The 25,214-nt window shown below is 46.6% G+C and overlaps 9 protein-coding genes across 9 annotated transcripts; 7 read left to right on the forward strand and 2 right to left on the reverse strand.

The window, feature by feature from the left end:
- Positions 1-88: 88 nt before the first annotated feature.
- F4813DRAFT_359605 (cytochrome P450) lies at positions 89-2,737 on the forward strand (the record flags this gene model as incomplete). The annotated part of the gene is made up of 10 exons (XM_049243349.1): positions 89-274; positions 377-481; positions 540-668; positions 746-1,016; positions 1,108-1,204; positions 1,291-1,408; positions 1,486-1,602; positions 1,678-1,846; positions 1,927-2,164; positions 2,221-2,737. The coding sequence occupies 10 exons, from the start codon at positions 89-91 to the stop codon at positions 2,387-2,389; spliced, it is 1,599 nt and encodes a 532-aa protein (XP_049099755.1). The 3' UTR covers positions 2,390-2,737.
- Positions 2,738-4,348: 1,611 nt separating this feature from the next.
- On the forward strand, positions 4,349-5,978 carry F4813DRAFT_396305 (glycoside hydrolase family 18 protein; the record flags this gene model as incomplete). Its single annotated transcript, XM_049247810.1, has 5 exons — positions 4,349-4,709; positions 4,777-5,000; positions 5,063-5,088; positions 5,153-5,541; positions 5,622-5,978. The coding sequence occupies 5 exons, from the start codon at positions 4,349-4,351 to the stop codon at positions 5,696-5,698; spliced, it is 1,077 nt and encodes a 358-aa protein (XP_049099756.1). The 3' UTR covers positions 5,699-5,978.
- Positions 5,911-8,505, reverse strand: F4813DRAFT_74397 (Noc2p family protein). The gene has a single exon (XM_049248850.1). The coding sequence runs from the start codon at positions 8,448-8,450 to the stop codon at positions 6,123-6,125; it is 2,328 nt and encodes a 775-aa protein (XP_049099757.1). The 5' UTR covers positions 8,451-8,505; the 3' UTR covers positions 5,911-6,122.
- Positions 8,506-8,659: 154 nt separating this feature from the next.
- F4813DRAFT_74449 (ESCRT-1 complex, Vps28 subunit) lies at positions 8,660-9,836 on the forward strand. Its single transcript, XM_049248851.1, has 3 exons — positions 8,660-8,904; positions 8,963-9,199; positions 9,250-9,836. Exons 1-3 carry the CDS (start codon positions 8,821-8,823, stop codon positions 9,637-9,639), a joined length of 711 nt encoding a protein of 236 aa, XP_049099758.1. The 5' UTR covers positions 8,660-8,820; the 3' UTR covers positions 9,640-9,836.
- F4813DRAFT_74450 (ThrRS/AlaRS common domain-containing protein) lies at positions 9,837-10,933 on the forward strand. The gene has a single exon (XM_049248852.1). The coding sequence runs from the start codon at positions 10,034-10,036 to the stop codon at positions 10,841-10,843; it is 810 nt and encodes a 269-aa protein (XP_049099759.1). The 5' UTR covers positions 9,837-10,033; the 3' UTR covers positions 10,844-10,933.
- A 1,207-nt stretch (positions 10,934-12,140) lies between these two features.
- On the forward strand, positions 12,141-15,087 carry F4813DRAFT_74453 (uncharacterized protein). Its single transcript, XM_049248853.1, has 3 exons — positions 12,141-12,612; positions 12,672-12,983; positions 13,035-15,087. The coding sequence occupies exons 1-3, from the start codon at positions 12,235-12,237 to the stop codon at positions 14,847-14,849; spliced, it is 2,505 nt and encodes an 834-aa protein (XP_049099760.1). The 5' UTR covers positions 12,141-12,234; the 3' UTR covers positions 14,850-15,087.
- A 162-nt stretch (positions 15,088-15,249) lies between these two features.
- Positions 15,250-18,122, forward strand: F4813DRAFT_359616 (DUF726-domain-containing protein). Its single transcript, XM_049243350.1, has one exon. It carries the CDS (start codon positions 15,440-15,442, stop codon positions 17,906-17,908), a length of 2,469 nt encoding a protein of 822 aa, XP_049099761.1. The 5' UTR covers positions 15,250-15,439; the 3' UTR covers positions 17,909-18,122.
- F4813DRAFT_74511 (MFS general substrate transporter) lies at positions 18,097-20,210 on the reverse strand. Its single transcript, XM_049248854.1, has 3 exons — positions 19,532-20,210; positions 19,273-19,479; positions 18,097-19,223 (listed from the first exon to the last, which is right to left on the reverse strand). Exons 1-3 carry the CDS (start codon positions 19,960-19,962, stop codon positions 18,263-18,265), a joined length of 1,599 nt encoding a protein of 532 aa, XP_049099762.1. The 5' UTR covers positions 19,963-20,210; the 3' UTR covers positions 18,097-18,262.
- A 3,143-nt stretch (positions 20,211-23,353) lies between these two features.
- On the forward strand, positions 23,354-25,162 carry F4813DRAFT_359625 (uncharacterized protein). Its single transcript, XM_049243351.1, has 2 exons — positions 23,354-25,044; positions 25,092-25,162. The coding sequence occupies exon 1, from the start codon at positions 23,682-23,684 to the stop codon at positions 24,468-24,470; it is 789 nt and encodes a 262-aa protein (XP_049099763.1). The 5' UTR covers positions 23,354-23,681; the 3' UTR covers positions 24,471-25,044; positions 25,092-25,162.
- The last annotated feature ends 52 nt before the right edge of the window (positions 25,163-25,214 follow it).

A 25,214-nucleotide genomic window follows, 5' to 3' on the forward strand; every position in this document is an offset into this window, starting at 1 on the left:
AACATTATGCATCATGGAGTAGTGTGCTATTGGTTAGATCAGGGATTGGATTCGTACAGAGGCAATGCTGACCTTTTAACATACCCAGATGTTGCCTACAATTCTCATGAAGAGCCTTCTAGCATTCTCGGCCTTGCTATTGATTCTAGCTCTAGCTGTGTTGAATGAGCACGTCAACATGATGGCTGGGCCAGGCACTATTGTTCTTTACCTATCCGTTCTTTTTATATCATGGACTTTTGTGAACTCGGTTGTTACGTTTATGAAGCGACCGGTAAGAATGTCCTCCCAGAATCCATTTGTATTACATGTTAGATATCAAGCCTCGTTTATAGAAAGAATCAACTAATCTAAGGTCTACCTATCTCTGCTCTAGAAAAATATTCCACATATAGCGAATAGTTTTATTTGGGGTAAATGGTTCAGCATGCTGAACTATTTATTTCGTGCCAACACTATTATTATGGAAGCTTATAAAAAGGTTATCCAGCTAGATTACGTGACTATCATCTTCGGCATTGGTTAACAATTTGGTACAGAGCAGCCGTTCTCCGTTTGCTGTTTTTGCACTCAGAAACTATCAAGTCCTAGTTTCATCGCCAGAGCACATTCTACAAGTAGCTCAGGCTCCCGAGCGAGTTCTTTCATTCAATCTAGCGATTAGAGATGTAAGACAGCTTTCATACCTGTCTTTCCCGTATACATCAGTAGACTACTATGCTAACATTTCCTGCTTGGTTGCCAGCGCCTGGAACACAGCGCCATAATGCTTGGATTTAGGCACGACAACAAGTTCGATCCAGATGGAGCAGTAACTATTCGCGCCGTTAAAGTATTACTTCGAGAGAACATTCCAAAACTATCTGAGGTCATCAGAAAAAGAATGCAGGAAAGCTTTACAGCACTTTTATATACACCATTGCAAGAAAGGGGCTCCATTGAAGTATCCGTCCTAGCTTTTACTAAATCTGTGCTTGTAAATCCCTCTATTCAGATATCGTATGGGGACGAGCTCGGTACGTATCATCGAGCCTACCTTATGATGAAGCCTCCCGCCAGGTCGCAAAATGAGAAACCAGTCAGCTGACGCGTTTGGACGTATTTCAGCAACTAATCCAGTCTTCCAAAAGTCCGTCCTGTGTTATTGGTGGGATTCGGCTTACGGCTCGGCAATTTGCGAACTACTCCCTAAGTCTATTGCTCCGTAAGTACCTAATGATTAACCTTGCCAGAAGATATAGAAGGTTGGAATGACTCTTTCATACCAGGATAACACTAAAATTAGAATAGATTTATCGGGTGGATGTTTATGGCATATAGAGGCTCGATGCGGAAAGTAAGTAAAGAACTTGAAGCACTTGTAGAAAAACGGATGACTGCCCACGCGAATGGGTCTGATGATCAATATGTACGTCTAAACAGTTTACTTTACATTATGCCGATGAGGATTCACAGTAACGTCAATTACTCAATTCTTTTCTGTAGGTTGACTTGGCCCAATTCGTCATCGCATCATCTCGTACGCCCGAGCAAAAAGATCCTCTTCGACTCCGCCAACTTCTAATTGCAATGACATTCGTCTTTGCTCATCAGCCTCCCATGGTATTTGCTTCTAGCCTCTTTTTTTCTTCTGACTCTTTACCATATTATCTCCCCAGGCTAACTTCAAGCTGTAAGTCTCTTGCGTGGGCCATCATCGAATTAGGCCAGCATCCCGAGTACATTGAACTACTTCGGGCAGAGATACATGCGGCAGAACAAGAAGGCCATCATGACTTCATTAATCATCTCCCTTTAATGGAAAGCGTTCTTCGTGAATCATCAAGGCTCCACCCTTTAGATAGTCGTAAGTTGACATACACAAACCTCCAAGCTCGAACACTCATAATATAGGTTAACTACCTCCTAAGCTAATATTATTTCAAGTTACTGTTCAGCGCAAGGCTATACAGCCTTTTTCTTTCACGGACGGAACATTCTTACCAACCGGAACATTAGTGGCTGTGCCTCAACAAGCAATTATGAAAGATGCAGAGTACTATCCTAACCCGGATCAATTTGACCCCTTCCGTTTCCATCCAGGCGACCCGACTAGGGAAGCAGTACAAAAATGGACAGACGTGAATTTACAATATCCATTTTGGGGTTCACCTGCAAGGTCGTGGTAAGGAAATTTGGCATCCAGTTGATAGTGTGCCAAGTTTATCTAACTATTGATAGCCCGGGTAGATGGGTTGCTTCTCACTTGATGAAACAATTTCTCGTCCAATTTTTAGAAAATTACGAATTTGAGCTTCTAAATCCAAACAATTGCGAGTCTGTAAGATGGACCACGGCAGTTGTCCCTAAACATGATATTCATATCTCAATTCGGCCGCGCAAGTTGTAGATAACGGGGTTGATAAATTGGTAGACAATCTTCGTTTGGCCTGGTGAGCGTTGATTTAAATCGAGCACCAAGTAAATTGATATCTTTCGAGGACGGGTTTTTTGTCTTGTTCGGGATACCTGAGTTTATTAAGTAATATCAAGTACATGACCCTGCATACACATTTACCAGAGCGTACTGTAGATATTGGATATTGGGGGTAAACAGATGTTGCATTAGAAAGAATTCTAATATTCAATTTTTGAGTGGTGGAAATCTTTATGTACCTAATATATGCCCCTCATTGCTCCTTCCCACAGTAAGTACCTAGGTACTCGTACTTTAAAAGGCAATGCTATGGAAACCGACTATCTTTCAATATAAAACGTGCGTTTTCACATTGCACCGCATGTATTAAGAAATCAATTATTTGAAACTAATTTGATGATTGATAATATAAGTTTTTAATAGTTCGTAATACTTACCTAACCATTAGGTTAAGTAATTACATAAAATTAAACTCCTAAAATATGTAGTTCATTCGTATAGACTTACGCGTTCAAATTGACCGTGTGGTGGGATTACGTAATTACTAGCAAGGCCTAGTTAATAAGTTACCAACTTAACTTTTCAACAACCCTGTGGGGCGTCGGATGGATATCCGAGTTTACCCGTACATATGTAGGTAGTTAGAACATAACTGAGCGTTGCTTAGTCATACTGAACTTAATCCAATCAACCTCTTATTCTAATTGCAATCCCGTAGTAGGTTAAGGTAGTAATTAACCTACCAATAACACTATGTTAGGGGAATTAAGCAAACTTAAATTTAAAGTAGTTATAGGTTTGTGTTAGGCTTGCATCAAGTTATCACACATGTAGGTCATCGGGAAACCAAGTCTGACTATAACCACTAGACAACAGAGCATATTACTCTGTGGCTTGTCAACGCTATCCATCATAAGACTCAATCGGATGAGAGCTGATTGGAGGTATCACGGCAATTCCGTGATGTGGTACGGTTATGTGGCATTCAGATGAAGTACTACTGACGATCACTGCCAAGGTGCGTGATGTAATGTGATAAGGTCTCATCCCGCCCTATCCAACTTCGCGGCTCCCCTTAGAGAGCTTCTACATACCTATACATATATAGACTTCGGCTCTTTTTGTTTCACATTTCCAGGAGTCTCCGTGGATAGCACGTTATCATTGACGTAGTCGGCTTTATTATCGCCTTACCCCTGAGAACCTGGGGTAACGTTCATAGACTTTCTACAATAGGCAGTTCAGAGCATCGCCGAGCAGGGGTGTCCTCATGTTCAATCGAGGTTTTCTGGAAAAGTCGAAGTTTTTCGAAAGACGAAATCGAGGCTAGCAAGACAATATTCCTCGTAAACTCGGGCAAAATATCCGGGCACCCGGGCCCTTGTAAATTCGGGCACTCGGGACCATAGATACCCCGGACTTTAATTACCTTCTTGGCTAACTATAAGATACTATAGTATTTAGCTATTAGGTATACAACATAGAGGTAATCAAGAGATACTTCAGATGGCGAACCAAATACCCCCTCTCCATAATGTCTGAGTGTATTTGTGATGCCAATCAAGCTCGATAACTGAAACGGGTAGGAAGACGTAGCATATGCAAGACAATTAGGGTGGCATGAGGCTCTAGGCTGACAGCTACCTAAACCAAACACTCAATGTGGAATGCAACTACAAGGATAAAATAGGAGATGCCGGAGGAACTAAACTACTTAACGTTACACCTCATTCCACTATACGGATGGTCTTAAACACACTAAAGGTACATACATACCTACCAGGTATCAGGTATTTGCCTATATACATATGCATGAAAGTGCGCACCAGGCGTGGTTCGACCTTTGATTTCCATCTTATGTCGTTGTCAACTGGAATCCGTCCTGCCCCTGAAAGATCACTTAGTCGTTGAACTTGAGCATTCGGTTCTAACATGCATCTCTCCCAAGCCGTAACAATCGCAACCGCTGCGGCGGCCCCGCGGTTCGCAATGTTCTACGACCAGTGGCACACTGCGTCTCCTAGCAAAGACCAGATGGCCGGAGTAACACATGTAATCACCGCATTTGCCGGTTCTACACTGTTCACAAGCGATCCGGCCGACTCCTACTCTCCGTTCGTAGACGTGGGAACACTCCGCAGCCAATTCCCTGACGGAACCAAGATGTGCGTGGCGATTGGAGGATGGGGTGACACTTCTGGATTCTCCGCCGGCCAAAAGGACGACGCGTCGAGGAAGACTTTTGCGAAGGGTGTTGCCGCGATGCTCGAAAGCCACGGTTACGACTGCGTCGGCAAGTAGCTCTAATTTCTAGAATTCTGCAAGATCTATATTATTAGTTAGGTGCTAACCCTCCGTAGACATTGACTGGGAATACCCCGGTGGTAATGGTGCAGATTATAAGCAGAACCCCAACTCTGGCAAGGTCGACGAGATCGCCAACTACGCCTTGCTACTGCAGGAAATCAAGTCAGCGATCGGCGACAAGGAGCTTTCCATCGCCGTTCCCGGCCTCGAGAGTGATATGATTGCCTTCACCCCCGAGCAAGTCCCCAAGATCAATGATGCTGTCGATGTAGTTAACGTAAGTCGCGTGTGCACTGGTAACATACTCTAGACAGAAGCTAACAAGAGCTCGCCCGATAGGTTATGACATACGACTTGATGACCAGGTAAACGCCACCAGACGCGATATCCATCCCATGAACACCCCATCTAACCCTCCCCTCCACACAGACGCAACACCCAAACCACGCACCACACCTCCGTCAAAGCGTCCCTAGCCACGGTCGACAAGTACATCTCCCTCGGCATGGACGCCTCCAAGCTCAACCTTGGCTTCGCCTTCTACGCGAAATACTTCGTCACCGAAGGCGAATGCACGCAGCCGATCGGGTGCCCCACAGTCGAGCTGGAAGACGCCAACGGCGACGACACGGGAAAATCCGGCGCCGTGACTTTCCTCGAGGGGTCCCCGATCCTGTCCAGCGGCAAGGCGGATACCGAGGAGGGCGGCCAGTGGTACTGGGACGCGGCCGAGAGCAAGTTCTGGACGTGGGACACGCCCGAGTTTATCGCGCAGAAGTTCGAGCAGATTGTTAAGGCGAGGGGGCTAGGTGGCGTTAGTAAGTTTTATCTACCCTATTTCTCGGCGTCTTTCAGAAAAGAGAAGAAGAAAAAGAAGCTGACTTTTGTTCGTGTACAGTGGCATGGAGCTTGGGTGAGGATACAGCAGACTGGACATACGTCAAGGCTATCCAGGCTGGTTTGGCCACGCTATAAGCGGTCGTGTCGTGATATCCCTCTTATAGAAGGGTTTATTTCTCGATACCATTTTGTGTACATCTTTTCCACCAAGACGTTGGGTCTTGGGCCTTTGTATATACAATAACTTCCATGCATTAGATCGAATTAGCATGCCTCTTAAGCAGAATCGAGTTTCTACTATAAAAATTGCCTGTCAGTCTAAGAAAGTAAATTGAATCGAGAAAAAACGTAGCTTCCACGACCTCACAGCTTAAAAACTAGGTGAGAAATAAGGTCATATTTGATTTAGCATAGAATGATATTCGATATGGAGTAGGCGTTACCACTATATTCAGAGATTATTGGGTATCTTAAGATCATACGAAAGGATAAGACCTACTAATCGCAGGCGATTTCTGATTCATTAACAATACTGCCCAATCCTACAACTTCTATTTTACTACTCATCGTCTTCGTCAGAGGACTCCTCATCCTCGTCATCGAAATCCTCCATTTCTTCATCTTCCTTCTCTAATCGGGCGGCATTCTCCTCCAGCGCCTCCTGCTCTTCTTCCTTTCGTTTTCGCTCGTCCTCTTTCCTAGCCTGCTCCAGCATATTAGCCTTCTCCGCTCCCGCCTTCCTCTGAGCAACAACGTAGGCACCAATCGGCGTCTTTTCCCAGTCGAAGTCCTTCAGGAACGCATCGACCTGTGATCGATCTCTAGGCGCGAAGTCGACCTTGGCCCTTTTACCCTCGATGAATTTCACATTTGCCTCAAGCTTTTGAACTAGTAAAACGAGGCCAGCGCGAACCTTGCTATTGTTGTTTCCACCTGTCTTCTTTCTTGACTGCTTGAGCCATCGCTTAAGCATGATGATGACAGGTAGGGCAAACTCGGGGAACGCTATACTTATAGACCATAGAACAAAGTACTCCGAGAATAGCTCCACCACCTGTTCCCCGACTCCGTCTTGATAAACTCGCGTCCGCAGATATGCCTTGGGGGCCTTATAGGCCACGTGGAAATCGAGAGGCTTGATAGTTGACTGCTTCGGTGACTTTTTTATTTCTGCCGAGTTTAAGACTTCTAATAGAGCCGATGCTAGCGGGATATAAGTTCCAGTCGACCGTGAAATACGAAGAAGCGACCTAATCATATGAAATCGAAGGGGAAAATAGGTTGCGGTTGGTATTAGACGCATGGCACCAAGTGTAACTTGGACAAGTGGGTAGATGAGGGGCTTGAGCTGGGATTCCTTTCCAGTTTCCGCTTCCTTCAGCGGATTGCAATGCTCTGATAGTACACAGGACCAGAAGTCTACTGAGTGTACATACTGCCAATTGTAGATGGTTCTATACGAGTCGTTCTGGTTGTGTACGATGCTGTTGCGTAGATGGATAGCAAGTTGGCGGATGAAACTGAAAGCCGTTGTATAGCCAATATTTTGATCTATGCCCCAGAGCTCAGCGGCAGAGTATTTCATTAAGTTGATTCCTTGTATCGTGTTGACATTTGTCACACGAGATCCTGCGACTAAACCTTGGTAGGTTGCTTTCAAGACAGCTTCTCTGATACCTTTGTCGCCCACGACGACAAGTCGTCGCAAAACTAAGAAGGCGGTAATTCGAGTTGGGTCGCTACTCGTAGACTGCGACCAAAATCCAACAACAGCTTTGATCAAGTTTTTCAGTAGCTTTCGGAAACTCAAGAGGTAAGGGACAAGGGGCGTGATGGCGGATAATGTCAGCTTGAGGGTAGCGTCATCTGACAGCGTACCGACCAGGTGTAAGATGGAAGATATGAAGGATTTTAGAAGCATTGAAAGAGTTTTAAACTTCTTGGTATCCGAAGGGACATGAACCTTGCCAGATAAAGACTCCTTGATAGGAACATGGTGCTGAATGACTTCAGGGATTTGCTTGAGCGCAACAATGAGGATATCGTGGAAAACCTCGGGGCTTGATATCTTGTACGTCTGTTTCCTGCCCTGCTCTTCGTCATCCTCGTTGAGGTGTGCTGCAGATCTGAATGCCAAAACCACTTGCCTCGCAGCTCTGAGTGATTGCTTATCTGCCAACGCTGTTTTCCACCGTGAAACCATTGCCAGTGTTAGTTCGTTGTCGGCTTTATCTTCCTCGTCTGCGCCGTCTGTCTTTCCTTGTTTCTTTTCCTTCTTTCGTTTCTTCTTGGGTTGGTCTTCTTCCTCGCTACCGCTCAACTCGTCTACCTCGGCTAGATCTGCATCGTCGAATTCTAACGCTTCAGGGTCGTTCTCTTTTAAAAATTTGTAGAACTCGGGGTCTTCCTGAGCAAGGGCGTCCATCGTCTCTTTACTCATGCCGATATCATCGGCGTCCTCGTCACCCGAATCTTCACTTTCGCTGGCGACAAGCATTTCGTCGGCGGACATATCGATATCGCTATCTTCATCCGACGTAGCATCGTTTTCGATAGGCTCGTCTCGCTTGCGTTTTCCTAGCTTCTTAGACGTCTTCTTGGCCGGTTGAGCTTTGTCGATTATCTCAAATCCACCGCCGAAGAAATCATCAACGCTCATTTCATTGACATTGGATGTTCTCTTGGAACCATTGGGCTTATTAGTTTTCTCGCCATCCTCGGCGCCCTTGTAGAACTCGGCATCTTTCGATTTTTTGAATTGTTTCTTGGCCTGGATCTGGTGTCTCTGCTTTATTTTTGCAGTTGATTTCCGTTGATCTAGAACACCTTTTAGGTGTTTCTGCTCGAACTTCTTAGTTGCCTTGAAATTTTTCTTTGCGCCCGCCATTGTAAGATTTATCACGAAGTTGTGACAGCGTAGTCGAACAATTGCGCAATGAACTTTGTAAGTGATTAATTTTAAGGGAAATCTTTTTTGGATAAGCTTATCGTGTGGTTCTTATCGGAATCTAATGCTAAGCCTAATACAATTACCTTGGTTGGCTCATGGCTGCACGGGTACCTAGGTACCTTACCTAAGCCATTCAACAAGGCATTTATGTAACTGCAAGTTGCTACTGAAAGTGAACCAATTATTCCGTACTTTATCACTTTATCATTAACTGACCTATTGCATACTTCTCTAATCTAGAACTTGGTCACTTCCAAGGTTCCTTTTCAAGAGCCATCAGGACTTATCAATATACAGGCTTTACAAGATGAATCCCCGCCAGGCTTATGCCCCAACGCCCCATAGCTATGTCCCTAATACCGCCCTATCAGCTACGATAAATTTAGATGAGGTATGCGTTTAATCCCCTATTCTACGTTGCTCATAAATCTATGCTTATAACTCCATAGGAAGTGAAGCTATCAGATACCCGCGCTGATAGGGACTTACAAGATTCTCTTGCTGAGATCTTTTCTATCATCGTCACCTTAGATGAACTAGAGAGAGCATTTCTCAAAGATGCCATTCCCGAAACCGACTATACTGAGATTTGCGAACGGTCACTGAAACAGTATAAGTCTATTCTAACAGACGAAACTGTAGCTAAAGCTTTTGTGGGCCTAGAAGAGTTCAAGGCCGAGTGGGATGTAAGGAAATCTGTTATATTTCATGGCTAGTACTAATTACATTCTCGTAGCTCGAAGTTCCCAGGGCGACAGAGCGGCTTAGAGTAGGTATGCCATCAACTGCTGTCACTGCATCAACAGGGACCGCTCAGCCATCAGCTTCGACAAGCAACAAGTCCGGTGCTCTCATCCTAGAAGCGACACAGGACTTCATCACTTTCTTAGATGCCTTGCGCCTCGGACTTCTAGCAAAGGACCAACTACACCCTCTCCTGACCGACGTTATTCAGAGCGTCAACAAAGTCACTGATCGGGATTTCGAAAATCGCGGCAAAATTGTGCAGTGGTTAATCGCATTAAACCAGATGAAGGCGACTGAGGAGTTGAGCGAACACCAGGCTAGGGAGCTCGAGTTGGACATTAACTCGGCGTACTTGGGTTTCAAGAACACACTAAATTAATAACTACGTCCAAAATAGACCAAGGTCATATATCGAGTTATTTATCAATGATATAGGCATTGAGACAACACCTATTTATTTTTATTCTTTTATGAAAATGACTGATGACTGATGACCGCAGAAGGGCGTCGAGGAAGAGAGTGGGTCTTGGATTCCGGCATTTACTGGCCAATTGATCTAAATGGACCCACCATTAGGGCGCGAGTCTGTCATGCCCAAAAAAGTATCAAAAAAAACATCTCATCAGGGTATTTAAGACGAGGTTCGTGAGGAGTAGTTTGTCGATGGACTTAAGAACCTCAAAATAACCCCTAGGCCGAGCCCAACGTATCTTCCATCTTAAAGTACGAAAATATTAAATCCATTCGAACATTACACTGCCGAAATTTTCGATATGCAGCGCACCTATCTCGCGTTCCATTATAACGCTAAGCTCCATACCCTACAAACTGTAGTCACTGCAGTCCGCTCAATAGCTGCTCTTGAGGAGGTTAACAAGGGGCTTTTCAAACAAGCCAAGGAAGATGACCACGTTGTAGTTACGGAGCAGACTATATTCCACCCTCAAGGCGGAGGTCAACCTTCTGACGTTGGTGTGATAAAAAGCCCCGAGGGCGCAAGTTTTGATGTATCTATGGTGCGCACGAGTGCTACAAACGACGGCGAGATACTGCATTTTGGCAGGTTCGCGAATACTACGGCTGTTTTTAAGGCTGGGGACTCGGTCACTCAAACCATTGATAGCGAGAAGCGGAATCTATACTCCCGGTATCATACAGCTGGGCACGTTCTCGGTGCAGCTGTTCGACATCTACTCGAGAAAGAGGTAGCCAACTTCGATGAACTAAAAGCGTCACATTTCCCCGATTCTGCCGCTTGCGAATTCCAAGGTTCCATTGAAGGGAAGTGGAAGGATGCTATTCAAACTCGGTTGGATGAGTACATTAGTAAAGACATGCCAGTTGAAATAGATTGGTGGGACGAGAACGATTTCAAGGTAAATGGACTTGAAAGATTAATACCCGATCGCAAAGCAATGGGTATGACAGACGATGAGAAATTCCGAGTCGTGAAGATTGTCGGAGCCGAAACCTATCCCTGTGGCGGCACGCACGTTGACAGTACAGAGCAATGCGGCAAGACCAATGTGAAGAAGATTAGTCGAACAAAAGGGACAAGCCGAGTGAGCTATGTGCTACCTTAGCAGATAGCCGTCGAAACGGTCAAATACGGCTTTTTACAGCAAAAGTAAAACTCACCTAATGTAACCTACTAGGTTAGGAGTTTGATGCCGGACACATTCCGGTTAGAGCCACCTGACATTTGTCTACGGGTATTATGCAACATACTCTTTAATATACATAATTGAGCCTTTCGCTTTCGATGGCTCTTAAGCGTCTTATCAAATATCCGGCCTCTGCAAGAGGTAGCCCAGCCATGTTTTCTGGACTACAGGGTACGCGCTCAGAGATTATCGCCCATTCGAATTACAATATTCTAGCACGTGGGTGCATAATTCTAAGCATAATCCTAGGCCGAAGTTCAAATTTTAACCCATTGGCAACTTAAACAAGTCTCAATGTCGCCTAGCTAACGCACCTTTCGATGATCGCTGTACGATGGAACTAGACATCAATCCGGATGAATCAGCGAGAAACGGCTTCACACATAGGTAGGTTACTCCCTTGCAACAAGGTGCAGGGTATCATTTGACCTTTGGTACCTGTGGGACTGCTGCAGGAAATCCAATGCCGATCGTGGGAACCTGGAATTCAATCGGGATACATCAAGCCTATATTCTCCTTCGTATTCATCACCAATGTCGAATCAAGTATATCATTCGCCGGAAGTTCTGCCAACACTCAGACACTGTACATCAACTCGCGCGCTACTCAACTTGAGCGGTTAGCGCAAATAGCTATCCTCTCAAACAGCACTATCCCGCACCTTTTGTACAAGTGAAATTCGAAGAAGCTTAGCGTCAATGGGTCTTGGGCGGTGCTGTACTATGTAAGAGGTATTGTTTCCAAAAGGCCCGGACATGTGGTCCAAATGATTGGCTAAGACAACCGTAGCTGGCCATTGTCAACATGCCTAAAACTTCATTACATCAGTGGGGTTTCCTGCTCAGTGGGGTACAAAGTTCAGGGTCTTTTCAATGACATGCATGCATCTTGCACATGTCTCTTGTACATGTCTCTTATACATGCATGTGCTGAAGTGCAGGCAAAGTGGAATTCTGATACTCCTCAACCTACTACCTTTGCTACCTTCTACATGTGTATACCTACACGTACATATATCCAATTGTCAGATTAGCGACATCCCACTCACCATGCATGTACGGAAGTACTCCTTTTGGTCATGGGGTAACTCAAAATGCAAGCAGCCAAAGCTTTTCTGTTAGTAAAAGGCAGGCAATTAGTACGAAGAGCTCTCTTATATATATTCCTCCATACTCTACCGTTACTCTCCCCCCCTTCTCCTTTTCTGTTCCTTATACCAGATACTCTTACCAATTGCTGTAAGTCGATTCAACATATCGAAGGAATTTCAACATCCCGCTCTCCATTACTTAAGCAATGAGAGAGTATCATGGCTTCTCTTGGTGGTAACATTTTACCCCCTGACCCATATACAAATATCTATCTTGCTGGAGTAGTAGTTGTCTTATTGGTAGGCGTATGCTACTCTACAATACTTTCGAAGAAAGCAAAAGACAGCGAGAATCCTGGTCTCGTACAGTCGTTATGGCTTTTCTTCTATACATGCTTCCTCAAACCGCATGATGGCGACAACAATGGCAACCAGCAGGATGCCCTTGAAAGCTTTTACAAGACGCAGGCCGGTGCGTACGATGCGACGAGGAAGGCCCTCCTAAAGGGTCGCGAGGACATGTTAGCTCTCGCAGCTGCTCAGCTCTCTTATCGAGCAACACAGGGTGGCGAGAAGAAGGGACGTGTTTGGGTAGACGTACGTGCTCGCTCACAATCATATCCATAAACCACCAAGATCACTAACCATACAAGTAGGTTGGTGGAGGGACTGGTTGGAACATTGAAACTATGTCCAAATTCGTCGATGTTGCCCAATTCTTTGACAGCGTTTACCTGGTTGACTTCTCTCCGTCTCTCTGTGAAGTCGCTCGCAAGCGTTTCGAGAGACTAGAGTGGAAGAACGTCAAAGTTATCTGTCAAGATGCAAGGAAATTCCGCTTAGAAGACCACGAGCCTTACCAAGGTAGGCGCGCCTCCGGTTCACCGAATCGGAACTACTTCCTCCAGGAGAGACCCAGACATGGCGGTGCCGACTTGATCACTATGTCATACAGCTTATCTATGATTGTGAGGGCCAATAATTTCAGACATGTCGTACATTTACTTACAAATTTATAGCCTGACTACTATTCTGTTATTGATTCGCTGCCGTCTTTACTGGCTGCGAATGGTATAGTTGGCGTGGTTGACTTTTATGTTCAATCTCAAGTCGATATTAGCTTCCGAAATTATACTGGTGGCCATGTTAACCGCCATGTCAATTTCTTCGGCAGGACATTCTGGCGTGCGTGGTTTGATATTGACCGAGTTGCTCTCGAACCTGGAAGACGTGACTATCTTGAGTATAGCTTCGGTACAATCTTGAATGTAAACAACCGAAACTACGCTCTGGGTGCAATTCCCTATTATATATGGCTGGGAACTCATAAACAACCAGCATCATCTAGCCTCCCACACGAAATTGTTGAAAAGCTGGATGCTCTGGTTACCGAGTCACCATATATTTACCCAGATAATCACTCAGCCGCTCTGTCTCGCGCAGTCGAAAGAGCTACGCTAGAGATCCGATCTAAGGCTTTCGACGCCGCTATTGTCAATCTTTCTTCTAACTTGCCTCTCCCGTCCTTTTTCTATCAGAACCATCACTATAGGATTTATTATGACGATCAACTCAAGAAACATACTCAATTCAACGACGAGTATATCTATGCCTTTACTTGGGAAGATACTCGTGTCGATGAACGAATCCTCAAACTGAAGTCGGATGATGTGGTGTTGGCTATCACCAGCGCCGGCGATAACCTTCTTTCTTATGCTCTACAGGGACCGGCTAGAATACATGCGGTCGATTTAAATCCGACGCAGAACCACCTTCTCGAGCTCAAAGTAGCCGCATTCTCTTCTCTCCCCTATGGAGACTTTTGGAAGATTTTCGGCGAGGGCAAGCATCCCGAGTTCCGGTCCTTGCTTATCTCAAAAATGTCCCCTCACCTATCTAGTCGTGCGTTCCAATACTGGCTTAACAATCACCACATCTTCACTAAGACTCAGGGTGGTCTGTACGACACGGGTGGATCGAAACATGGAATTCGCATCTTCCGCTGGATTTCTCGCGTATTTGGATGCCGATCCGCTGTTAAAGAGCTACTCGCTGCCAAGACCTTAAACGAACAGCGTGAAATCTGGCGCAACAAGATTCGCCCGGCACTCCTTTCCCGCCTAGTCTCCAAGTTCATCGTAAGCCAAGAATCATTCCTGTGGACGGCACTAGGAGTGCCCAAGAATCAGCTCGCAATTATTGAAGAAGACCATGCTGTATCGGAAGCAGTTTGCGGTCCTGGCGCACGAGCTAAGAACACGCGCTCCCACGCCATCTGGGAGTACATGGTCAATACGCTGGACCCGATGGTAGAGTCGACGCACATCGCGGCTGACAATCCGTACTACCTAGTGTGTCTCGACGGTAAATTCAGTCGAACCTGCCATCCAGACTACCTCTCACCTCAAGCGCACGCCCGACTCTCTCGCTCGGGGGCGTTCGATGGGCTACGCATCCACACGGATGAGATCGACGAAGTGCTCGCACGCATTGCGTCTGGTACCCTGACAGTAGCTGTTGTTATGGATAGCATGGACTGGTTCGATCCAGGATCAAACGCTGCTGCGGCACAAATTTCTAAGCTCAACCGGGCGCTACGCATAGGCGGACGTGTTATGCTACGCTCCGGGGGTCTCCGGCCTTGGTATCTAGCCGAGTTCGAACGGCACGGGTTCTCAGCTAAATGCATGGGCGAACGTACGGGAGGCAAGTGCATCGACCGCGTGAACATGTACGCAAGCTGCTGGATCTGCACCAAGCGCGAAAACCTGCCTCCGTCGACCCCAGAGACGGAATCGGTGGCTGGTTCCGAGATCACCTCTTTACAGATTTGAGATGTATTCAAATACATTAGAGAAGAATAAGCCGCGACGGTCTCTAAAGGGCGTCCCAGGATGAGACTTACTCAATTACATTCTAGTCGCTCATTACCATATATTATACCATTTAGTGATTGATATATGGAACTTGGTGTGGCTCAGATTCACTTAACAGGTACCCAAACTATTCACAAATAAGTTTGAAAACTTTATGATAACATTTATAATAACTATCAAATTTACCTAAACTACCTAGGTTACTATTTAGGCCGTGCTCGTGAAATATATCCTTAATTGATTCTTAATTGTAGTTAGTACCGCGCTACGAAAGTGCAATTTTGAATTAATTTGGCTGCCTGGAGCTGAGCTGCATACCGTGTAACTTACCTACCTTAGGTACATAAAGTGGTTGGTTGTACATAGCGTGACTAATACTAGTCAGGGGCTTTTTAAAAGATAAGAACTCCCCCTCTAGTATCGAAACTTTATAACTAGAAAAAACAACTAAAAGGGGACATAGCTTTTACAACAAATGATGAGAATATTCAATTAGGCTAACTAGGAGGTGCCTATTTAGTAGGCCATTCTAAGTAATTGCCGTCACCATGGCGCCTCTTACCAACGAGCCCGATGCTATTCGGGTTGCACTTAATCTCGCCCGACGCAAGGTATTTTATAGCCTCGTTGTTGAGATTGCGGCGTACATGCGATCACAACTAGAACTCCCATACAGTCCCAATGGATCACCATCTCTCTCGTCCTCCTCAGGCCGAGCTCCACCTCCATATTCAGAGACAACAGATGCGCCTCTATTCTCACCCCGCACTAACAGTCGGGACTCCAATCCTACGCCACCACCACAACCACCACGGCCGCAAAGAACGCCCCCTAGTCTAGCACTTCTTAGGCTGCGGAAGGCGGCACTGTTGCACTTCGACTCATGGCGCGATGAGACTCTCGCTAAACTAAAAGAGCTTGTGGCTAAGCCTGACGATCAGAAAGTCGTTGATGCCCGTCGGAAGCGTGCTGAGCAGATAGACGCTAAGAACAGAGAGGAGCCATCCGACGGCGAGGACTTGCTGAGCTTCGGCGACAATAGCAGGTCCACTCAAACGTCGATGGCACCGGCACTGCCGCCCCGGTCTACCGGACCAACCAGTCTACCTGCCTTCCAGGCCTTGTACCACCCCATCCCCACCCGGCTCACCACGATCCCCATGGAGGACCGTAAGGAGGTTCTAAGCGCCATGCTAATCCTACTGTTATCTATCGGCAATTACTCGGCGTACTCGCGCACACTAATATGCTACCTGACTTCTGCGCTTGAGATCCCACCCGCGTTTCTCGACGCCGAGGAGACGGAGATCGCGACGACTATGGTCGAGGCCGCGAAGAAGGCTGAGCAGCAGGGTGGCATGTCGGCTGAGGCAGAGGCGCAGAAGCGCAGGGAGCAGGGCCAAGTAGGCCGATTTTGGAAAGTTGGGTTGGCGTCCGTCGCAGGCGCCGCTATTATTGGTGTGACAGGGGGTCTTGCTGCGCCCGCTGTGGCCGGTGTGATCGGTGGCCTCATGGGGTCCGTTGGGCTAGGAGGACTGGCGAGTTTCCTTGGCATATTCTGGATGAACGGTGCACTAGTGGGCACGATCTTCGGGGCGTTCGGGGCAAAGATGACGGGCGGTATGGTTGACCAGTACGCCAAGGAGGTCGAAGATTTCAAGTTCCTGCCGCTACGGGAGGAGTGGGGTGAAGGATGGTCGAACAAAGAAGACAGCTCGAAAGCTCGCAGGCTCCGCGTTACCATTGGTATTAACGGCTGGCTTACGTCCGAGAAGGACGTGACAAAGCCGTGGCGAGCCCTTGGTAACGAGACTGAAGTATTTGCCCTACGATATGAGATGAAAAGTTTGATGGCGCTCGGCGATAAACTCAGAAGCCTCGTTGGCTCTACTGCATGGAGTGCTGTAAGGGCTGAGATCCTCCAGAGGACAGTGCTTGCGACGCTAAAAGGCGCGCTATGGCCTATCTTTCTCCTGAGCTCAGCTTCCAATATTGATAACCCGTTCAGTCTTGCGCGAAACCGATCAGAGAAAGCCGGTAAGATTTTAGCGGACGCATTGATCAATAAGGTACAGGGAGAACGACCAGTAACCCTAGTGGGATACTCGTTGGGAGCACGGGTGATCTACGCTTGCTTGCGAGTACTTGCAGATCGAAAAGCCTTTGGACTCATAGACAACGTGGTCCTGATTGGAGCACCGGTCCCGTCCAACACAGGACACTGGCAAATGATGCGGACAGTGGTCTCGGGCAAGCTGTTCAATGTGTACAGCGAGAACGACTATATCCTAGGTTTCCTATACCGCGCGACAAGCATGCAACTTGGCATCGCCGGGCTGCAATCCATCGGTGACGAGATCGAAGGGGTCGAGAACCTGGATCTGAGCAACGAGGTAACGGGTCACCTGCGATACCCGGAGCTCACAGCTAAGATCCTAACACGGTGTGGATTTCCCGACGTCCGTGGTGGCGCGGGCGTTATCGAGAAGGACGACGGGAAGATCGAGATTGAGCTTCGCGATAAGGATTGGGCTGAGACAGGAAATCTGATCGATATTGAGGACAAGCCGGAGCGGGTGAAAGATGAATTCGAGACGATGCCGAATGAAAAGTTTGGCCCGATGGTGAAGAATGTGCTGGAGCTGAAGAGCCATGTTAGCGTGAGAGATGAGAAGATAGAGGGGAAGAAGGATATGAAAGAGCCTGTTGTCGTACTATGGCAAACAACGGCGGTAGCAACGACGGCGACTGTATCATCCGTATCAAGCTTCACTGAGACACCTAGAGATATCCCTGGAACCTCCTCTGTCGCTACCCTGTCTAGGTCAACAAGTGCGACTCTGGTTGAGAGTCCCCCGCCTGCGTACCCGGGTATTATACCGAATACTGGCCGCAACCACGACGACTACAACTACGATTATGATTCAGACGACGAGGAGGGTGGCGGGATCAGGATGGTTGATAATGAATCGGATGGAGAGTTGACCTTCATCGAGCCGCTACATATTGAAGATTGATTATGTATCAAGACGTGTTTAGAGGACGGCATATACCCAAGCGTGGAAAAGGCAGGCCATGAGATTTTCATTGGAAGCATGGAATCGGTAGGCTATATGTTAGTATGACTAGAACTTTCTTTAGGAGAAGCCATGTAAAATAGATTTTGACCGAAGTAACTGTGATTATCAACTCTAATCACAACCAACTATTCGCAGGTTACAAAACATGAGATTAAATTTATTGCCAAATTACTGTGCAGTATATTTATCTATAAAATGCCCGTAACCAAATTGATCTATATCCTGTACGATGTAATCATCACTGTAGTTGCCTTCACATGCTCTAATCTATCCCTTTTATCCCCAACATATCTACTCTTCATCACATCCGTTTTCGTGCGTTGGCGCTGAATTTCTAGCCTCCTTCGGTACCTTAACGAAAAGCAGTAGTGTAGCAACAGCAGAAATAAGAATTGATAACCCAAAATACGGCAGCCCAATCCATCCGCCGCCTAATTTCATCCCAAGAGCGAAGAGCGCAGCAAGAAACGGCTGGGCATACACGCTTCCGACAACTTCGGCCATGGCGACAAGACTGAAAAGTCGGGAGCGATGCTCTGGATCGACGTACAGACTCATCAGGCTTCGAGTTAGGCTATTGAAGCCGGAGCCAAGCGCCATGAGCATGAGCCCGAAAACAAAGCCTGGGAGTGTCGGTGCCAGGCCGACGATGAATATTCCCACAGCTAGGAGCGTATATGACCAGCGCGCCAGGGACAGGTCGCGATGATGCTCGTCGGGCGCTCGGATTCTTTTAGGTGTCGTGCTTTTCATGACATACCGGGTAACCCATGGTAGAATTATGAGGGCTTGAACAACCTGGGCGGCTCCATACGTAGACTGGATGTAACCCGTCTTGTAAAGCTCGATGCCATACCTCTTTGACAGAAACTGCGCCATAAACTGGAGAGTCGCGTATAGAACAGGCGGAGATCCGAGGCATGTTATAAGAAGAAGGACGAGGGATGTGGACTTGAACATTGAGAGCGACTCCTTGAACTGGGTGACGACATGCGATACCCGTGACGTGAGGTCTGTGGTTTCTTCTTCTTCGTCTTCTACTATTTCTGGTTCGTGGCCATGTTCTTGGCCCGGCTGATGCTTCAACGTCTCTGGGACGAAGAGAAAAGCTATTCCGCTCAGTGCGATGACGGCAAAGGCAATCCATATGGGCGGCCATGGTCCCGCCCTGGCCATTAAGACGGAAGAAAGTGCTGGAGCTCCAAGATTCCCGCATAGGCTGGCGACGTGGACACGCATGAACGCAATAGCTCTATAAATGGTGAGTTACGTGCATCACTAGATGCTCGAGTAAGACTTACCGTTCTTCTTCTGTCGTCGAGTCGGCAATCATGCTCAACACGATCCCAGCAATAACCGCACTGCCTCCACCGAGGAAATTACCCAGGGATCCGAGCCAGATGAGCTCGACCGGAAATACGTTGTGGAAATACACCACCGTCATGGCCCAAACAATCCCGAGAAGCGATCCGGCTAGAGCGAGGGCGACTACGGGCTTTCGTCCGATTCTTGCCGAAGTTAGTCTAGTTGCCAAGACGAGCATCAGACCGTTCTACACACCTGTCTGCTGCGAGACCCCAGGGGAACGCGGCGAGGAATCCGGCGGCAGCATCGGCGCTGCTCTGGATGGCCAAGGTGAAAGCTACCTTATTCTGGATTGCGTCTCCCTTGCAGTCTTTCTCGTCGATGGGGCCAGATATGCTCCCATCGAGACCGTAGTACTGCCGACATGCTGCGTCCTCTAACAGACGGGTCTCTGGTATTCCGATGAGCCCAGTCGAGGAGGAGGATATTAGGATGATGATGCAGAGCAGGTTAACAATCGTGCGCCCGTTATGGATCTTGGGCACATGGACACTTGTAATCGATGTAATCGATAATCTCTGGCGATGCGACGGCCAGCTTGGTCGCTCGTTTGTCAACAAAGGGGCCGTCTCTGTGATAGTGATCTCATCCGAGTCCCTGCGATGGGGCTCGTCGCCACCCATCATGTTATTATTCAAGTCGGAAGGTCTTCAGTATCATGACACCTTCGATTGACCAAAACCGCGTCTTCTTGATCAGAGATGTAAGATTATTTAAGATGACGATCTAGAGGAATGCTCAGCAACTGAAACTTGTTTACTCCCTTGTTAGCGTGTTCCAACTCCGAAGGGGAACTGGCCTAAACAGGAAGGATTCCGAACTCCGAATTGACGTGCTTGTCTAAGACTCGTCATACCCTAGGTTAGATCTTTACTCCTGGCGAATCAATGGTTGGTAGGGATCCGATCGTGAATATAACTTCATCCGTCATGAACAAATTATTAATATAAATTTCAGCGAAACCCTTAGCCTATCCTTTGTAGCAATAGCACTGTGGTCGCTATTATGTTCGACATTATGAGCCTGTATGTTCTTAATCTCAAAACTAACTTAGAAATTACATAGGTACCTGGTAGTTAAGAAGATTTAGAATTGGGTACAACATTGATCTACGCAAGACTATTGCGATGAATATATGAGCAGAGAGATATTTTATGCATGGCAATGGCTAATATATACTACACTACTAACCTAGGTTAAGTACCTGCATATTATATCCTCCTTTCGGAAATCGGATATGCCCGTCTGGATACATGTATCCTAGCGAGTGTCTTCATGTGTCTGACGTTCGGGAGAAAATAAATAGATAGGGGTCTATATATGGTGGCTTGTCTATCATGTCCTCAAGTACCAACGTACTAAACGGTTGATTTAATACAGTGGTATATCCAATCATACCTATTATATTAAAGTGAGGTTATTATGGGAAGGCCACCAGGTTATTCAGCCAACGACATTTCTTGAGGATAAGTACAGTATACTGTGTAGCACGCTGGCACCCGAGGACATATAACAGGTACGGGTTATCCAACGCGCACCATTGCTATTGTATTGGATTTATATTAGGTACTTGAAAAGAATGTCTCGACTATCATCGACCAAGCCTCTTTACTGCTGAGGTAGTTATTCGCTAAGGCTTAAATTAACAGTCGAGCTTAACTAATACAAAACGCACATATATGTGTCGAAAGTTAATGAAATGAGATAATAGTAGCTACTTTAACCCGGTCGACAGCTTGTTTTTTACAACAAGTAACTGGTGAATCTCAGCTAAACACCTCAGTACCACTACGACTACAACCGCTCTCACTCTACCTCCATGACAAAATGTTGTCTTATAAGGTAGGTAGGGAATAACGTGTTTTCAGACGTTAAATTTACTAATTATAAAGTCAAGACATCTTGATCATTCTCATGCCATCTTGCTTCATTTTCTACTATCTTCATATATTATTACGGTTTCTACGGGATATTTATAGCCGTGGTACATAAACTATAGCGGAGCAAACTTAGATCTTACCAGCTACTGGTGGAATCACTACAGCACACTTGCAATATCATATCACCAACTATGTCTTAGTGATAATATCTTGAGCATATAAATAGGGCCAGCAATGTTAGCCTTGCGGGGCTAGTTGATGGCCCTGTAGCCCTATAGTTATCCCTAACACTGAGCTTCAACAACCCCACACGTTTCTGCCGATTGCTTTTTCTTTTTTATGGGAAACTTTGATAGCTTAGAGGTATTATTCTCTGTTACAACCAGGGCTTATCCTTATTCTGCTAACTGAAAACTAAACGAGTTATTGCGTATCTTGGCCCACGAGATGTCCGCATCCAGGCCCACTCTCTCCTGTGCCATCCCTGCTCATCGTGGATACGTCCATCCCTTCATCCTTCGTTTAATTGTGGCTGTCTATCATACTGTGTTGTATCCGGACATGTTGAGAGGTAGGTAAGCAGTCGGGCTGAGAAGTTATCATTAGTTTCGTACTGTACTAGCTTGCATCTATTCAGACTTAACTTGATCCTTTCTTAACTTCCTATGACCGGGTCAAGCGGACGAAGTTCATATAGATGGTGTCAATAGGAAGATCACCCGTCTGTCTTTGGAGTTCGTAGATTACCATAACTCAAGACTACTACATCGATCTCGATAGATAGATCTAATCCGATCTTGACCGCTTGAGATCCCAACATGCTTGTAGATATTTCCGCGGAGATGTTTGAGATCGATTCCGATTTGCACGGCCTCAACATGCGGACCACGGTACCGCTACAGTCCGTCAGCATCGGGACGTTCAGCATTTGACTACGAATCGGTATGGAACTCGATTGGCCCGTCACGCTTCATCTTGCCTATTTCTAGAAAGGTGAAGTTACGGTGAACATATGCTGCTCCAAATACCTACCGGATAGCTTTCATCTCATCCTAGAACGATGAGACCCAACCTATACTAGGTCCAAGCTTCAGGATGACGACTAAAAAGTAATGTTGACTTGCATGGACTTTACGAATCTAGGATGGTAAGTTCCAAAAGGTCGGGCGAGATTTCTAGGCAAAGCATGGCCCATAGGCTGCCATGCAAATAAGCACGCGTGCGCCCATCGTCAAGTGACCCTTCGGATACTGAAGTTCCCGGGCAATCATCAACCGCCATGACATATCATACTGTAGTACCTACCCTGTTCCACGACAGTCGAATCTCACCAGTTTATATCGTATCTAATAAATAGCCTTAAGTATATCGTCTTTGTCTTTACCCCCTTTGAAGCCATTTGAGATATTCCAAAGGGCTCTTCTCGTTATCCTACATTGCTAACTGTGTAGGCTCATAAACCTTTCCTATTCTGCGGCGTTGGGGTGCGTTGATCTAATCAAGCCACAGTCTCAGATCGATTTAGATCTTAGATTAAAACTCTTACTGATTTCTATTTGGGGAACGATTGACGGTTACCTTAAAGCTTTGAAGAATCGAGAAAAAGACAAGTTATCACCTATCATTTACTCTCACCCTTGTCATTCTCATGTCCGTTATAAATAAACAGATGAAAATGACACAAAAACCCCCACAAGCCTTACCGAAGGGCGTTACCGCCACTCAGGGAGATTCCCGCCCACCCAATGGGATGTATAACCCATAGCCCTAACTGTACAGATATTGGCATGCTGCTGTATATGGTGTCGTGCAGTTAGCAAACTCCAACCGCGGGACTTCCCGGCCCCCTCCGGAGAGTCACTAGCGCAACGTCCGCTCATTTCTCACATCTACTTCACAGTATAACATGCTCTATACGATCATATGCAGCGTGGTTCGATGGCGTTGTGAGCATGGAGATGGGAAATTCATTATACATACGTAGGATTGCTTGGCCAGGGTTGCCTACAGCTTCAACATCCTAGTTGAAACAAACGAGAAATGACACAACAGAGAATCACCGCTGTTTATATTCGTATATCTCAATACGATGATGCAGTGTTGCAGATTTTGAAATGCAGCTGCATCTCAAAGTGTTGTAGTGTCTTAGCCAAGCTGAATGTGAGTAGGTACATATCCTGTCCCATTGTTTCTAGGCGGCCTTTCAGAACATTCTGATTATTCCCCAGAACAGGACGTTTCACTAGTTACACGCGGCTAACAGCTTCTAGAAACCCCATAGTCCTGCTAGCTAGGGCTGAATGATATAAGTTTGAGCGTAAGTCTCATGAAACGTCTTAGATGAACCCGCTCTTCACCTCACCAGTTCCATATCTTATTCCCCACGTAAGGATATTCGTCTTACGAGAACTCCTTAGCTGTTTAAGCAGAATACTACTTTCACTTACAAGTCATTCATCCTCAACATGGCCATCCAAGACCGCTTAGAGTACGTCCAACCCTCTGGAATGACCACAAGTCTTGGAATCCAGCATGAGAAACGCCGTCCGCTGCCGGCATTCCAACCAAAGTCCGAACGGAACCTACAACGGCAAGGTCGAGGTCGTAAACCAAGACTATCCACCACGCTCCCGGTATCAGCGAATCGATTCTCGAAAAGAACCCTACGTCAATACCTCAACACCATTACCGTTCCACTCCCACTGTCCAAGGGTCTCTGCCACCTCGAGATCCTCCCCCAGGATATCATCAACCAAATCAGCCAGTACATCCCGTACGAAAACCTGATCTACCTCTCCTGGGCATCGAAGGCCCTTAACAAAATGGTCGACCCGCTCCTGGCACCCCACGACACGAAGCTCTCGTTTGTGCTGCGCGCCGAGCGCGACTTCTACCGGCACTACAACAGCAGGCCGTCCAACCTCGGCTGCTTCATGTGCTACAAAATCCTGCCTGCGAGCGTCTTCGCCGTCGACCAGCCGCTGCAAGCGGAACTGCGCACCTCGGCAGTCGAGGGGCCGGTGACGGTGAATCTGCGGCGGTTCTGCATCGGCTGCGGCATCAAGTCCGGCTTGCACAAGCCGGGAGACGAGCTGGTCACGCGCATCGACAACCGGTTCTGGATCTGCGACTGCTCGTATGTCCACGGCGAAAAAACGCTCGTCTGTCGGAGCTGCGGCGTCATGTGCTACCTCAGGCTGAGGAGGACGAAGCCCGCGCCGTTGTTGAAGTCGGCGATGGGATATTGGAACTAGGACGTTTATGGCGCGGTAAGGGGGGGAACTGTGCACAGTTTATTAATTCGTGCTGGAGATGAGATTCGATCCAGTCTTTTCTCTGCCCATTACTGATCTCTAGTTCCCGGGCCTATGAGAGCAAATCTGGGTCATAGATATATACTTGGCCAGATAGAGGATAAAGTGAGGATATTTGTCCAGGATCGCTGTTAATATTAATATTATGTAAGCTTTGATGCTCCAGGTGGTTTTTTTTTAGTTAGCGATTGGCATGCCGACGGGATGGGTGGCAATAAGTGTGTTTACTGCAAAGGGGGTGAGAAAATGTGCTTTATTTGGATATCCAATAGGAGGCTGTTACACCCGGGTACCGTTTCTTTTTGTACAGTAACTACCTACCTACATAGTGGGAAATAATCATTTACTTTGTGTTGCATTTCCGGTCAGCCGCACCTGTGATTCTGTAGCTGAAGATGACTTGACAGTGATCTACATCTGTGGCGTTAATATCAACCCCTGAGCTTGACCAAAGCGTGTTTATGTGCAGATAGGCACGCGACTTCTTGTCACTTTCAGCCACGTATCTAGCCTCCTCGATTATTTCAGTAAATGCCGTAATGTTTGCGTAGCATGGCTTACCTCCAGGCATTAATAAGAAGAAGGATTCTAAGTAAAGTTAGGAAGGCCTAAAACATTGTAGTTTAAAGCATGAAAATTGCGATAATAAAATGTATAAAAAAAGAATACCATAAAGAAAAATCC

The sequence above is a fragment of the Daldinia decipiens genome, assembly GCF_022478715.1.
Source record: "Daldinia decipiens strain CBS 113046 unplaced genomic scaffold F4813scaffold_16, whole genome shotgun sequence".
NCBI lineage: Eukaryota > Fungi > Ascomycota > Sordariomycetes > Xylariales > Hypoxylaceae > Daldinia > Daldinia decipiens.

Bases quoted from the DNA above. Each gene is read 5' to 3' on its own strand.
- F4813DRAFT_74397 (XM_049248850.1), bottom strand. From the start codon at position 8,450: ATGGCGGGCGCAAAGAAAAATTTCAAGGCAACTAAGAAGTTCGAGCAG.
- F4813DRAFT_74453 (XM_049248853.1), top strand. From the start codon at position 12,235: ATGGCTTCTCTTGGTGGTAACATTTTACCCCCTGACCCATATACAAAT. The intron at 12,613-12,671 runs GTACGTGCTCGC...CCATACAAGTAG, and splicing joins AGGGACGTGTTTGGGTAGAC to GTTGGTGGAGGGACTGGTTG. The intron at 12,984-13,034 runs GTGAGGGCCAAT...ACAAATTTATAG, and splicing joins CATACAGCTTATCTATGATT to CCTGACTACTATTCTGTTAT.
- F4813DRAFT_74450 (XM_049248852.1), top strand. From the start codon at position 10,034: ATGCAGCGCACCTATCTCGCGTTCCATTATAACGCTAAGCTCCATACC.
- F4813DRAFT_359616 (XM_049243350.1), top strand. From the start codon at position 15,440: ATGGCGCCTCTTACCAACGAGCCCGATGCTATTCGGGTTGCACTTAAT.
- F4813DRAFT_74449 (XM_049248851.1), top strand. From the start codon at position 8,821: ATGAATCCCCGCCAGGCTTATGCCCCAACGCCCCATAGCTATGTCCCT. The intron at 8,905-8,962 runs GTATGCGTTTAA...ATAACTCCATAG, and splicing joins CTACGATAAATTTAGATGAG to GAAGTGAAGCTATCAGATAC. The intron at 9,200-9,249 runs GTAAGGAAATCT...ACATTCTCGTAG, and splicing joins AGTTCAAGGCCGAGTGGGAT to CTCGAAGTTCCCAGGGCGAC.
- F4813DRAFT_359625 (XM_049243351.1), top strand. From the start codon at position 23,682: ATGGCCATCCAAGACCGCTTAGAGTACGTCCAACCCTCTGGAATGACC.
- F4813DRAFT_74511 (XM_049248854.1), bottom strand. From the start codon at position 19,962: ATGATGGGTGGCGACGAGCCCCATCGCAGGGACTCGGATGAGATCACT. The intron at 19,480-19,531 runs GTGTGTAGAACG...AACTTCGGCAAG, and splicing joins TGGGGTCTCGCAGCAGACAG to AATCGGACGAAAGCCCGTAG. The intron at 19,224-19,272 runs GTAAGTCTTACT...CACCATTTATAG, and splicing joins TCGACGACAGAAGAAGAACG to AGCTATTGCGTTCATGCGTG.